A 14,380-nucleotide genomic window follows, 5' to 3' on the forward strand; every position below is an offset into this window, starting at 1 on the left:
TATTGTGACTTGTCCCTCCTGTTGTCCATTGTCCTTAATAAGCTTTCCTTGTCTTCATTAGTAATATATTGGTTGTCTGTTGTGTGCACTGGGAGAGCTACGAATCAATTGCCCCTTGGAGACAAATAAAGTATAGTATGAATAGTATGAATAAATAATTGTATGAATCTGAATCTGATGTATTGTCTGGGTTGTGTTGTCCTTAATGGCTCATCTTTGCTCATTAATTTTAAATTAATTGAAAACTACTAATCTATATCTTTAAAAGATATATATAAGGAGACAATTACAGAGAGCACCGGAAGCGGAAGTGCGCTGTAATGTGGTTACTGACGTCATGACGGCTCCGGTCTCTAATGGCTGAACAACAACAACTGTCGGCGAGTCATAAACTTTCACAAACTTCCACAGAGACAAAAGAAAGTTGGAAATAGCGCACTATTTCGGTTGTATAACTCTTTAGGCGCCTTTGTCTGTTTTGTGTTGCAATTACAAATGTGGAGTTACTGATGGATCCGAGGTATGACATACCGCGGAGGGCCGCCGGTGGCAGCGGGGGCTCCGCGAACTCATCCCCCGCTCTGGGTGCCCAGTCGCGCCGCAGGAAGATGCCCCCGAGACCCGCTGATTTTAAACTTCAGATTATCATCATTGGCTCCCGCGGTGTTGGTAAAACCAGCCTCATGGAGAGATTTACCGACGACACTTTCTGCGAAGCTTGCAAGTCGACCGTAGGTGAGGACAGGAGGCGTTCACGGACTTGTTTTTGTCAACTTTTTATTGACAGCATGTAGCCGGGCTCTGTCTACTTACTGGAGGACAGAGACCCAAACTACCACAGCCTGGACGTTTTACACCTATTGTCTCTTGTTTTATTGTGTAGTGGGACTGAACGGATGTCATACTACTGGCTGTAGCTGGCTAACTTAAGCTAACGGCAGCAACAACACTGTTCTAGCTAACAAAACTGTCTCAGCTATTAGACTGTGTCACAATCTAGTAAAAGACAAAACACGTGTGAGGCTTGGAATTGTGTTTTTAGTGGTTGTATAATTTTTAGGCTGTCTGAAGGAGAGATTTTAACTTGTAACTCACTACCTGAATAGCATGGATCTGCTGCAATCCACTAAAAATCTGCTGCAATCCACTAATTAATTTACTCAATTTACTAATGGTGACCTTGTGTTTATTTACATCAGGGTATAGTCTTGTCCCATCGAGTGCCAGCCACGAACAGCAAGTTTCCATATTTCTGCTTAACCTGACACTTTATATATTTCTCGATAAAATCACATAATGTCTTTAACTGAGTGGTCAGTGGTATTTTATTGACAATAAGAGTACCCTGTGCCAAATGGCGCCATGGCTGCCAGCACGAAATACATGAAACCATCTGTGTGTGTAATTGGGTAAACAGTCCTGTGATCCGCACAACAGTGAGCCACGGTGCGTAGTCCAATCCCAAAATAGTCACAAACACAAGCAGCTGCTGTGGCATAGCTCCATTTTGGCCCCTGTCATTCCTGTGATACAGCTCGTCACTAATATTGTGTTGATTTGATCACAGAGACCACGGTGGAGATAGTTTGATAGTTTCTTAAGGCTGACTGGAAATGTTTTCTAAGCTCTTTATTGCATTGTTATCACTGAAGATCACTATGCTTGTGCACATATTTTAAAAATACGACACTGATATGACTGCTGTATTCATCATGTTGCAGTTGTCATTAAAGGAAACCTCCTATTAAATTAGAATATTATTTAAACAAACATAACCCTTTATGGCAAAGAAGGGGAGTGCTATCATACCCATGTAAAGCCTAAGCAACATGGGGAAATGCTGTTACTTGTACTTGTCCTCACATGCTTTTCTTATTCCCCTCACAGGAGTTGACTTCAAAATCAAGACAGTGGAGCTGAGGGGGAAGAAGATCAGACTACAGATATGGTGAGTAACTGGACAGAGGTCTCCAGTTCCTTTTTTCCTCTGCATGGTGCATTTCCTGTGTTTGTCCTATCACCCTGCAAACATCACCCCGTAGGCTGCTCTGACAAAACTACTGGTGGCCCACTGGGCACAGCTCAGGTTTGTACAGCAGTTAATGCATGTGCAAATAAGATTGTCTAAAAATGTTGGCATTGTATTTTTCGGATTGCCAAAAGTCATACATGACCTGCAGATCATACATGATGATACTCACCATGTTGATGTCTACAGTTGGCAATGACTTTATTCTAGGTCACATCAGTATCTTTGTCTTTGTTGTAATGACTTACAAGTAATTAAAAATGAATACTTTTACACAGATCGTCAAATCCCACTCCTGATCCCTCCCCTGCTTTTAAGGTTTAACTGTTCTTTGAGTCAAATACAGTTAAATGTTTTAAAGTTAAGCCAAGCATTGCAGTGACCTTGTTCAAACCCCAGCAGTGGAACTTGTTTGTGAGTGGGAATTCACTGAGGGGTTACATCCTTGTTGATGCACCAGTATCTGCTTGAGGTTAGCTAAGGCAGCGCAAACTTCTCTATAGGCCTCCTGACGAAGCTCCATGCTGGCAGTTACAGGAGAAATTAAAGGTCAGCATAACCATGAGCATATGTGTCCATACCCAAATTTGAATATTTGCTGGGATCCGCACTGTACACTAAAGGCAACCACTCTTTTCCGAAGTCTCTGGAAATCTCTTCTCTGCTTTTTCTCCCTCTGCACTAATCTCTGGCACACCAGCAGAATTAATTGTTTTAGTCCAAGATTAGCACCATTCACAGGTTCTTTTTAAAGTATTAATAAGTAGTAGTGATTTGATTTCTCTGAAAATCGTCTCACTATAGTACTAGAAGGTACATATCCCCCACCATCCAGTTTAGTTATACCTTTGATACTTTGATAGATGTTGATGAATAGTCAGTTTTATGGCAGCAGGCCACAGGAGACCTACACTGTTACTGTAGCTTGATATTCAGACTGAACTTACGTTTTTGTTTCTCTTTATTATTCTATTACACTATTTGATTTTTTGTAAAAATCAGAGATGTGGGCAGTGATTCAGAAGTCTTGAACCACCAGTGTAATTGCTCAAATTGACCACCAGTGACAGGGAGGATGTTGTTTAAGTGGTTTGATTTTGTCATGCTTCTACTTGTGTCTTGTGACTTTAACTAGGCCTTAATTACATTTTGAAAACATCTAGTGTTTCTGTCCAACCATTGACAAAGTGAGTAACATGCCACGAATTACAGTTTACAGGAAAGTATATGACTGCGCTGATTGTGTGTGACATTGCTGGGCTAAAATGTGGGAAACCTATTGTTTATTTCAGTAACGCATTTGTCCTGTTCACTAACACCCCATCCACCCTACCATCTTTACAACACATCCACCCTTTACCGCGACCCAGTTTTGCCCTCATTCCTCTGCCCGTCCTCGACCCGTCTGTTCAGGCTGACAGTCCTCGCCGTGTCTCGTCTCTCATGTCGAACTGCTCACATCAAGCTCCATCATTGCCACGCTGACCTTACCTAACCCTGCCATTGTGCTGCTGTGTCTCTGTCCGCTCTTCTGCTCATAAGCCTGACTGTGACTCACATGGGGAACAGGGAGAGACTAACTGGCTGAAGGTACAGTAACACTGCACTGTGAATGGAGCTCAAACTGCTGATCATGCTGCTAACCCAGACTCAGCTGAATCACAACATGATCTAAAATTAATGCACACATCCATTTTAAAATATCTTTTATGCTTTTAGAATGAAGAGTATATTTTCGAAATGCGATATATTTAGGTTGACTAAATCTAATTTCAAGTGTCTGAACTCCTTATTGATGCTTTAGAAAAGGCTAAAACTTTCATTTTTAGTTAGCACTAACACTTAACCTTTTAGCAGCATAAAAACATTCAACAATTGGTTTGTAACTTAAAATGTTGTGGTTATAGGTAAAGGCAGCTTTTTTTATGACACATTTCAAACACAAAGGCAGTTCAAAGTGCCTTACATAGTCAAAGAAGAACAGAATAACATTGAAAACTATAAGCAATAAAACTCAACAAAACAGATTAAATTAAAATTCAGACAAAATGAAATTGAATACCTAAAATTAAGTAAATGAATTGCAGTTACAGCACTGTAGCAAGTTTTAAGAGGCTATAAGGACATTTTAAAGTGCTTATTAATGGGCAGTATTTTTAGAAATTATAACTTCTCATCTGAAGACGTATTTTACATCATCACAACTGTATTTTATTGTAATGTTTGCCATTACCTAAAGCTGCCTCCACTTATGAAGGACTCCTATTGTAGTTGTTTATATGCTGCTTGTGAATGCGAAACAGGTTGTAGAGTTAACAATAATTTCAGAAATGTAAGGGGATTTTATCTTTCCTCAGATTGCAGATTTGCCACTGTGGAACAAAGCTCTTCAGATGTTTATTTTTAGCGAGATACCAGAAGACAATTTTGATACCAGATTTAGCCCACACAGAGCGATTCAGTTTTTTTATACTAACTAACAAATGTAATCATATCATTGATTTATGACATTGAATTGATCATAACGTGTCACTGATTCTTCCTCCTCTGCCTGTTTTAGTTTAAGTTTTTTAAACATTGGCTGGTTAGTCTCAGTCATATCTAATGAATGAAAATCAATCCAAATATTTTATCAAATCAGTCAATGAGCTGTGTGTTATTCCAAGAAGTCCTGGTGATCCCTCTGTGGCTGCACAGGCATTTAATTATATTGCGTTTCATTTATTTCATCCAGGGACACTGCTGGCCAGGAGAGGTTCAACAGCATCACATCAGCCTACTACAGAAGTGCCAAGGGAATAGTGCTCGTGTACGACATCACAAAGCAGGAGACCTTTGACGACCTGCCCAAATGGATGAAAATGATAGACAAGGTAAGCAGGAGTTCTGAGGCAAAAAAGATTTCATTGCACTGTGCAGAATTTGATTAAAAGAGTGAAGCAAATGGTGTCCTCATAGTCTTTTCACTCTAGCTCTATAGGCAGAAACCAGAATTTAACTTTTAAGTTCCCAAAATAATTCGTTGTAACGTGCCACACAGCATAAAACAAACTCGTATGTAAGAAAATGTCTAGTTTTTCTTGTGAAGTTGCACCACTTTTCATGGGGACAGTACGCTGAGCAGATTTCATTACTGTAATCTGGTTTAATTTGTATGAAATGGGAGGCTGATGATGTCCTGATGTGTATCCTCTTTGCTGTCTGTTTTGTGTCAGTACGCCTCAGAGGAAGCAGAGCTTCTCCTGGTCGGGAACAAGCTGGACTGTGAGACTGATCGCATCATCTCCAGACAGCAAGGAGAGAGGGTGCGTTCACTGAACAATGTTCCCATTCACCATCACATCACAAAACCACGTCTTTGGTTTCTAAACATTGAAACGACATTGAAATATAGAAAAGTTTGTTTTGTGAACAGAATATCTTGAAAGTTCAGTCACAAACTGTAGCAGGGAAATGTAAAAGAGATACTTAATAGTAAAAACTAACTTTTCTCTCATTTCAATATAGCGCTGGATTTGAACATGGACTTTGTGTGCTTCAAAGACACACTGATAACACTGGTACCTTCCTCCAGAAACTGACATTATGTGTAGAGTAGCCTCATGCTTATTCAAATATTCCATTAAACCCAGAGGGGAGGGTGTCTGTGATGTGTTGTTCAGCTTAATTTCTGCTCCTATGGAAAGATTCAGTTGTTTTTGTTGACACTGAGCTAATTTTATCCTGTTTGTGTTGTAGTTTGCCTCTCGAATAAGTGGAATGCGTTTCTGCGAAGCTAGTGCCAAGGATAATTTCAATGTTGACGAGATCTTCCTGAAGCTTGTGGATGACATCCTCAGCAAGGTTGGTGTGTTATTTGTAGAGCCTCTAACGCTAAAACGTTTAAGTACTTCCTGGTTTACAAACTTTGTAATGGTGTGAACGTAAACATACCTTTGGCATTTCTGTGCTGCAGCTTCTTGTCACTTGTGCTGATACTGATACATGTATGATAATCTTGGCTGACTGGTTTATTGACTGGGGTTTTGTGAACAGCGGCACCTTCCTGGTATTTTGTCTGTGGAGGTGCAGTAAAATTGAGTCATGATGGGGTTAAAAACTGGCAGGACAGGGCTGGAAGTGAATGTGTTTCATTGAAATGAATGGGAAGGGAAAACCAAGACTGTCTAAAGTGCAGTTGTGTTATTATATCCAAGTGACAAGTTGATGCGATACTGACTTAACCCCACTAAATTCAACACTTTGTACAAGTATTTTTGGTCATATATTCAGGTGCTGTGATTATTTTGCGCCTTAAAGCTTGGGTTCAAGACAACTAATCGAGGATTATTTTGCTGTTGCACTCAACAAGTCACGTGGATGCTAAATTAAGGCACCCTGCCTAAAGATTCAGTGCAGTAACCCTGCGTTTTCTCCCCTGCCCTTCCTTCCTGATGCAACAGATGCCCCTGGAGGTTCCTAACAAGGAGCTTTCCAACAGTGTCCTGTCCCTGCAGCCTGAACCGGAAGTGCCTCCGGAGTTGCCGCCTCCCCGCATGCGCTGTTGCTGAGAGGCAGAGTGGTCCCCCGTCGCACACACACACACACACACACACATACACACACACTTGTAGTTCACACATGCAGAGTACCAATCTGGCCACCAAGGGGCAGCAAACAGCAGCAGTTTGGAATTGGCTGCTGATGTAAGATGCATGGACTCCTTTAACAACCAGTATTATCTTCCCATGTTTCTTTCCTCCATTTTTGTAACTGTACACTATGACATGTACTACACTAACACTTAGGCCTTGTGAATCACCCACTTCTACCACCCTTCTGTCTACACTTGACCCAGACTACCTCATTCCTCGGACTGTTAGGCTAGCTGTGGCCCGCAGGTGCCTTCGAGGTAGAGAGCCCTCTGGTAGCAGTTGCACATTTACAAGGAGGGGGTTATTGAGGGCCTTACAGCTTGGTTTCTTCCTGTTTTCTTAAAAAAAAAAAAAATAGTAATCACACACACTGTACACTAAGTTTGACTTTGTCTGAGTTGCCCCGACTGTCTGTTATCTCCGTATCATCTAGCTTACAGAAAAGGGATAACAATATCTCATCTTTTCAGCTTAGTTTAAACTCTGGGTCCAGGTACAGTAGTTTTATATTCTTATTAATAGGTATTATTACCAAGCGACGAGTTGACTTGAGGTAAACAAAAGCACATGATGTACATAAGGTGTGTTGCTGTAATGACTGGACAAGGTGCAGATTTTTATGGCCAGCAGTAGGTGGCTGCGTGGTGGTGATCATAACCGTTTGTATTCCTTTGCCTTAAGGTATTAAAGTAGCTGGAACAGCTCAGTTCACATTTGTATAAACTGTAATGTTTTTGCACTACAATCCATCTTTGAAACATAACGACTTGTAGCTTAGCGCTCGTGAAGAGCAAAGGTGCCTCGGCAGTGGCCGCTCTGAACTCTTCCGCACCTCGCTGAAGTGGGACGGAGATGCAAGGAGAGATGGGTAATGTAGTCTTTGAGGGATTGGTGTTTTCGCAGGGGCATTCTCCATATGTGTTGCTGGCTTTTTAGAGGGAATAGTGACATTAAGTAGCTACTGCACACACACATGGTTTTAGCCTTTGTTTTGGTTGTGTTACTAATATTACAAAGTGTTTTGTTTTGATGTTTTTTTCCTCTGAATTCAGATACAGCGTAGTGAAGAATGTTTGAGTTTCCCTTTTTGGGGGGAAAGTGCAGGAAGGTTTGTTTAGTATTTGGATGACTCAGGAAACTCTGATCAGCTCGTAACTGCTAATTTTGACAGGCTTTTATTGCAGATTTGATTTGCTTAGAGTTTAATAACAAAGAAAGAAAGAAACGGCTACATAAAAATCCTGCTTGAGGAGATGTTTGTGGTTTTCTAGAGGAAGGCAGCAGTTTTGAATTTTTGATTTGGCAATTTAGCGATATCACATTACTTGCACATTTTCAAAAATACTAGGCTTTGCATGTTAAGCCCTCCTGTGTTCATAGACATCAATAATCACTCAATTCTTCCGTCTTTTTTGTTAAATTGATGCAATATTAGCGATGTAGCACTGTGAGTGTTTCCGTTTTGTTTTTACATGACAAATAAAGTTAAAGTCTGAGCATGAGGAAGGACAAGCCCGTTCAAAGGACCTGATTTAAAATTACTGAAACTGACACGCTGTTTGTTAATGTTATTTTTGATGATGTTTTATGTTAAAGTCAAGCTTTTATGGGCTTAAATGGCACATTATGCATTCTAACAAATTAATAGTTTAATTTTTTTTTTCCAAATGAAAAAATGTTGAAAATGTGAGACCTTGGCCAACAAAACAAGCCACTGACATCTAAGCACATAAGATCATCTGCCAGCAAGCAATGTGGGCTTACGAATTATCTGCAACTTGCAATTTTATCACTACACTTCTTTCAATAATGTTTTTTTTTTTTTTTTTTAAATCAATCTTTCATTTGTTGCCCCCCCCGCTGACTTATCATATTTGGCACTAACCCTGTGGTCTTTGTTTTAATATCCAAGCCTTAGTATACGCAGTATTTTAAATTTACATTTAAAGAATGCTTTTATTTGAAAATGTGTATCCTTTAAGATGGAAGACTGTACTTTGTATTAAACCTGTCATAAGTCTTTGAAAAGTTTTGGCATGTTTAAAGCAGATTTGTGGTATTTATAACTTGTGGCATTCTTGAACTAATGAAATGCAATTAAAGATATCTATATTTATTACCAGATTGTGTTCTTGACTTTACAGTGTGACTCCAGGACCACCAGAATGACTATTTGCTCAGATTCAATGACATTTCTTTCTCTTCGGAGGCTCAATATGCTGTTGAAGTGATGTTTTTACTTCATAGAACACATCAGTCATTTCAAATTGTTGTCTTGGGGTTAAAACCATTTGAGGATCTGATCTAGAGGGATGAGATTTTCCTCTGGTGAGTATTGGTGTGAACTGGAGCCATAGCTGCACCTCGTAAGAAGGTGTTCAGCAGCCAATTGTGTGTGTGCGTGTGTGTGTGTGTGTGTGTGTGTCATTAGGGCATGCGCACCAAAGCGTGTCAGACCTGGTCCCAGAGAAAACAAGGGGTGTGCTTGGGCGCTTGTGAGGCAGCAGCGCATGCGCCCCGCAGAAAATCACGGGCGTCGAGCCTCACACCGCAGCGATTGCAGATCTTACATGTCAGATAGGAAGGAGTGGGAAGGGGTACGAGACACGGGGGCCCCAACTCTCACAGCCCGTTGTGACAGAGGGATGGAGACCCGGTCTGCAGAAGGAGAAGAGGGCTGATGCGACTCCGACTGACTCCTTTTCCTCCCAACTTGAGCCCTTACGAGCCTTTTCTGCAGATGCAACCTGTCTGTCATCCCACCCGTCCCAGTAATCCCTTTTTTTATTGCGGCGTTTCCTCCAAAGGGGCTACAGGCAGAGGGGACTACAATGACAACCTGGTGAATGCAGACGAGATGGAGTAAAAGATCCAGCACAACGCAGGATGCGCATCCCCAGCCCGACAAGGAAGAAGGTAGAGAAACCTGGCTGCTTTTCTGCTGTCGCATGTCAGAGATTTTCCGCGGTGTTGTGGATTGATCGTTTCCTTCATCGCCCTCCTGCTGCCGGTGTCGGTGTATAATGGAGAGCTCCAATGGCTCTGGCAGCGACACCAAACCGCAGAACCACCAGTTGGAGAAGAAGAGACTGAACCGAGCGCCTTCCCCGGCCAGACCTTTCCTCAAGGATGTGCACTCCCGCTCCACAAAACCACCTGCCATCGTACCAAAATCCCCCAAACTCACCAAGCAGCAGCAGCCTGCCTCACTGCCCTTGGCTCATCCGAACCGCAGCTCCAGGCGCAACACACCCGGTGCGAAAGAGAAACCAGCCACGGCAAAAAGTAACACCAGGTCCTCTGCTGCGAAAAAGCCCACAAAGGTGCCCCAGCATGCAGCAGCCAGCGTCAAACCGGACAGCACCGGCAGCCCGGTCTTTGCCAAAGGCAAGAAGGGGAAACTAGCCCCGGGGTCCCCTGGCCCTCTCAGCCATGGGTCCCCGATCCGGGTGCCGACCGGAGCGCCTCTCGGCCGGGTCAGCCAGACCGACAGCAGCTCAGACCTGTCAGACTGTCCGTCCGAGCCGCTGTCGGACGAGCAGCGGCTGGCAGCGGCCGCTAGTAGCGACGCTGAGTCCGGTACCGGCTCCAGTGACCGGGATCAGCTGGTAGGCGATAATCCGGCTGCGGCTGCTGCTGCTCCGTTGCGCACAACCGAGGCTTCCGCCACCAAGGGAAGCATGTCTCAGGCTCAGCTCGCTCCGGGGGCGCACGGAGAGAAACACAAGCAGGAGAAACCCTCAACAAGCGCACAATTCAGACTGCCAGGCACCAAGGATGTAAGCGAGGAGGACCTGCTGCGGGAGGTTGAAGACCTGAGATCTGAAAATGACTACCTCAAGGTATGTGATCCCAACAAGTTACAGCGCAGACAAACGTGGCTACTCTTCATAAGATCTGAACAAACACATCACATCAAAGTTTACATTTAAAAAAAAAAAAAAAAAAAAAGCACAATTTTTTGCAGGCTCTTTTTTTATTCTCTGGTCGAGAAGCAGCTGATTCCCAAAGAGGACCCTCTGCACAGGACCGTCTAGGGTCCAAACCTCAGCATCACTTGTTTTTAAGTGTCCTTGAGCAGCTTCCACCTGCTCACTAATTGAAAGCATCATTTGAATGTATAAATTATTATAATGAAAAGGATTTTCCTGTGAGCCCAGCTGTCACCCTGTGAAGTCCTGCTGTCAGCTCTCCATCCATCATGTTGTCTTTTTTAACCTTCCTGGGCTTCCCTGCGGATTTGACCTTTATTGATGGGAGTTTTATAGATAGTGGCTTCACCCTGCTGCGTCCTTAGACTTTCAGTTGTTTTCTATATTGTCGCTGTCAAGTCACCTGAGTCTATTTTGACAGAAAAACTCAAAATGTTGTTCCCCCTGCTGTTGCATCTGGGGATCAGAGAGTCACATCATGCTATGATGTGAACAGATTGTACTCTTGGATGAAATGAGTCTTTTAATCAGTGTTTTGTTTGCCAACATTTCATCCTCGTGTTTTACCTTTTGCATGATGATGATGATGATGGTTGTGCTGGGAGACATCAAGCAGGATCCCCCTCCCCCCTTCTTTAAGTAGGCTATCCCCATAAGTTGGGGAGGGGAGGCAAACAGATAATGCGGCAAACACTCTTGCAGTTTTTTTTTTTTTAGGTAGGTTTATTTGCATGTTACTCTGAGTATTATTTCAAACTTGATCACGCATGTCTGTGTCTCTCCCTCTGGCTCGCTTGAAACACAAGAGAGTTAATCAGCTTTACTGGCTCTGGCTGTAATGGCTTTATCCCACAGGACTTGATAACAGTCAGATGTCCCATGTGTGTTGGGTTCAAACGCCCTCAGCCCGGCTGTCAGTCTGCCAGCTGGGACTTTGGGGTGAACTACTCTACCTCCCCCCCTCCCCCATGCTCCAAAATGACTGGGAATCCCCATCACCGCTATGGCTCATGGGAAGAACATGTTTACCATGTTCATTTTTGAAGCCCCTCATTTTTTAATGGAGGTAGAAATGGGGGTAATCTGTGAAAACGTCATGAAGGGAATGTCACTCTGTGTCATTGGGTCTGAATAGTGGCGCCAACAGCACAAAAACATCAAGACACTGATTTTTGGTGCTGCAACTCACATTTACAGAAAACTTACGCCTGTTCAAGCAAAAATGTGGAACATTTGCCGCCAGCTTCTCAAATGAAAAGATTTTAAGCTTCACTTTATTTAATGTCATTGTAAATTGAATTACTTTGGGTTTTGGTGTGTTGGTTGAACGAAACAAAACATTTTAATATGTCACACTCAGAACTGGGAGCCTGTGATTGTGGCATTTTAACTGGTTTTATAACATATATTCCGATACGATTAATCAAACGTTTCAGTGCAGCTTCTCGAATATGAGGATTTGCTACTTTTGATTATCAGCAAACTGATTATCTTTGAGATTTGGGCTGTCGGACTGTAGAAACAACCTACACGAGGACGTCTGTTGGCTCGTAAGAAATTGTGACGAGCACATTTTCCCACAATGTCCTCGACTAAAGGATCAATTAATTGAGAGAATAATCGTCGGTTGCGGTCCTGCCTACGTCCTGCTATAAATGAACTAGGACTCCAGGAGCACAAATATTCATTTTCTAATTAATTACAACAGCTGCTCACTAAAGATATCCACATCTCACACCCTTAAAGACACGACAAAGTACTGGTGATGGCTCAGTAAATGCTGTCTTTAAATATCCCCCACGTCCTCCCAGCATGCTGTTCTGCCTCTGGCTCAGCTTTTAACCTGGCCATCGATCGGGCCGAACCCTGTGCGAGGTCATTAGCTCCTTCCTCCAGGGCCCTCCTCAGATAACAATGGGCCCTGTGCTTTTCCAAATGAGGATAGATTTAGTTTTCATTAATTGACACTCTCTTCCCCACACCCCCTTCAGCATCCCATTGTCTTCACATCAGGTGTCAGTCAAACCGTTGGATTATCCATCCCAGGGGAAATCTACTGAGCCAACTGCTGCCTCAGGATGGAGGCAAACTTTTACCCCCGAGGTTACTAAACAAACTAACATACAGATAAACCCTCCTCCTTTCCCCTCTATTCAGGGCCGAGTTGGTTCATTTCAGTAGGAGATGTGTAATATGAATGCATCCAAAGAGATAAGATGCTTAGAGCCAGCTAGTAATGTTACATAATCAGCAGTAAGAGTACTTGCATTGGTGGAACTCATATGTAATCATATAAAAGTATTAGTATAATCTACAGAGGTATATTATATTACATCTTCTTTGTAAAATACGCTTATGTCCAAAAACACCGAAAATGTTAACACTGTTCATAGTCACTCTGCTATTATTGATGCAGTTTATCAGTGTTTGAGCAACTTTAGATTTAATAAACATAAAGAGAAATAAAAGTTATGTCAGTGGCGGAGTGGTTCACACACACCTGGTATAGCCATCCGAATCTGTTCACTCCTGTTTTCTGTGGAGCTGTAAAGTCAATAAAGGCCAAAAAATGGCCGACCCCCTGACCTTTCTTCTCAGGGCAAACCTCAAGCTGAACTTTCTGCTTGTACAGAGGAAATACTTAAATCTAATGAACCTGAACAGTTTGAACACTCCATTAGTATTCCTCTGCAGCCAACCTCATAATAACATGCATGATGAATAAACAAGTATAAAGACACACAGACATACACAGGAATGGACAGAGAGCACTAAAATATCGTAATTTAGCACAACACTCAGATTACTTTCTATCCTTTGATCCCTTTTGACGTTGATCCTTTTCTCTAATGCCACCCTCAGGAAAACCTTTACTCCTTTCAACTCGTATCTGGTTAAACTCTATAAATATCAATATCATCAGCCTGTTGTTTGTGTGTCACAACTTCATAAACATAGCCTATTGGGCCACAAAGGTGCACAAAACCTTTTTATACTAAAGATGCTTCACAAATACAAAGATTTTGGAGCTGCAACACCCCACCCCACCCTTGGCTTTTCATTGGTGTGTAAAATAAAGAAATTACTGGCTCAGTCGATGTGTTCCTCTGTGCTTCTGTCAGGATGAAGTGGACGAGCTGCGGGCCGAGATGGAGGAGATGCGAGACAGCTACCTGGAGGAGGAGGTCTACCAGCTGCAGGAGCTGCGGAGGGAACTGGACCGATCCAACAAGAACTGTCGCATCCTGCAATATCGCCTGCGAAAGGCCGAGCAGAAGAGCCTGCGGGTCGCCCAGACGGGCCACGTGGACGGAGAGCTGCTCCGTGGTCTGGAGCAGGACTTGAAGGTCTGTTGGCGTCACTGTCTGTATGGTTGTGTGTGTCTTTGTTTCGGGGTTTGACCAGTCCCCACTGCCAAGTTATTTGTTCTTTTATTCAGTGTTTATTAGGTTATGAGGATATTAAATACATCAAAACTCTCCACTGAACCCACACTAATGAAGTAAAGTAGTGACCCACAGAACTGTCACTGCTGGGAAAACCATGGGAAACAGCTGGACTCCATTAAGGGAATAATGGATTTGCAGTAATTCCAACAGGAAAATGTAATCAATAAATAAAGTGTGGACATACTTTTTTATTCTGTTTTAGGGGTGCAACTAGTAATTATTATCATTATCAATTAATCTGTTTAAGGTTTTTAAATTTTTTTTATTTATCCCTAGAGCCCAGAGCCCAAATATTCAATTTACACTTCTTGACTAATCATTTCAGTACTACGCTGT

The 14,380-nt window shown here is 42.5% G+C and overlaps 2 protein-coding genes across 2 annotated transcripts in view; both read left to right on the forward strand.

Moving 5' to 3' along the window:
- Positions 1-349: 349 nt before the first annotated feature.
- rab12 (RAB12, member RAS oncogene family) lies at positions 350-8,694 on the forward strand. Its single transcript, XM_070845388.1, has 6 exons — positions 350-735; positions 1,888-1,948; positions 4,764-4,902; positions 5,245-5,334; positions 5,768-5,872; positions 6,472-8,694. Exons 1-6 carry the CDS (start codon positions 510-512, stop codon positions 6,577-6,579), a joined length of 729 nt encoding a protein of 242 aa, XP_070701489.1. The 5' UTR covers positions 350-509; the 3' UTR covers positions 6,580-8,694.
- A 992-nt stretch (positions 8,695-9,686) lies between these two features.
- Positions 9,687-14,380, forward strand: part of LOC139214872 (microtubule cross-linking factor 1) — a 63,131-nt gene continuing 58,437 nt past the window's right edge. Inside the window, exons 1-2 of the mRNA XM_070845811.1 lie at positions 9,687-10,505; positions 13,718-13,942. Of these exons, the coding sequence (XP_070701912.1) occupies positions 9,687-10,505; positions 13,718-13,942 (1,044 nt within the window). The remainder of the gene's footprint in view (positions 10,506-13,717; positions 13,943-14,380) is intronic.

The sequence above is a fragment of the Pempheris klunzingeri genome, chromosome 15 (genome assembly GCF_042242105.1).
Source record: "Pempheris klunzingeri isolate RE-2024b chromosome 15, fPemKlu1.hap1, whole genome shotgun sequence".
Taxonomy (NCBI): Eukaryota; Metazoa; Chordata; class Actinopteri; order Acropomatiformes; family Pempheridae; genus Pempheris; species Pempheris klunzingeri.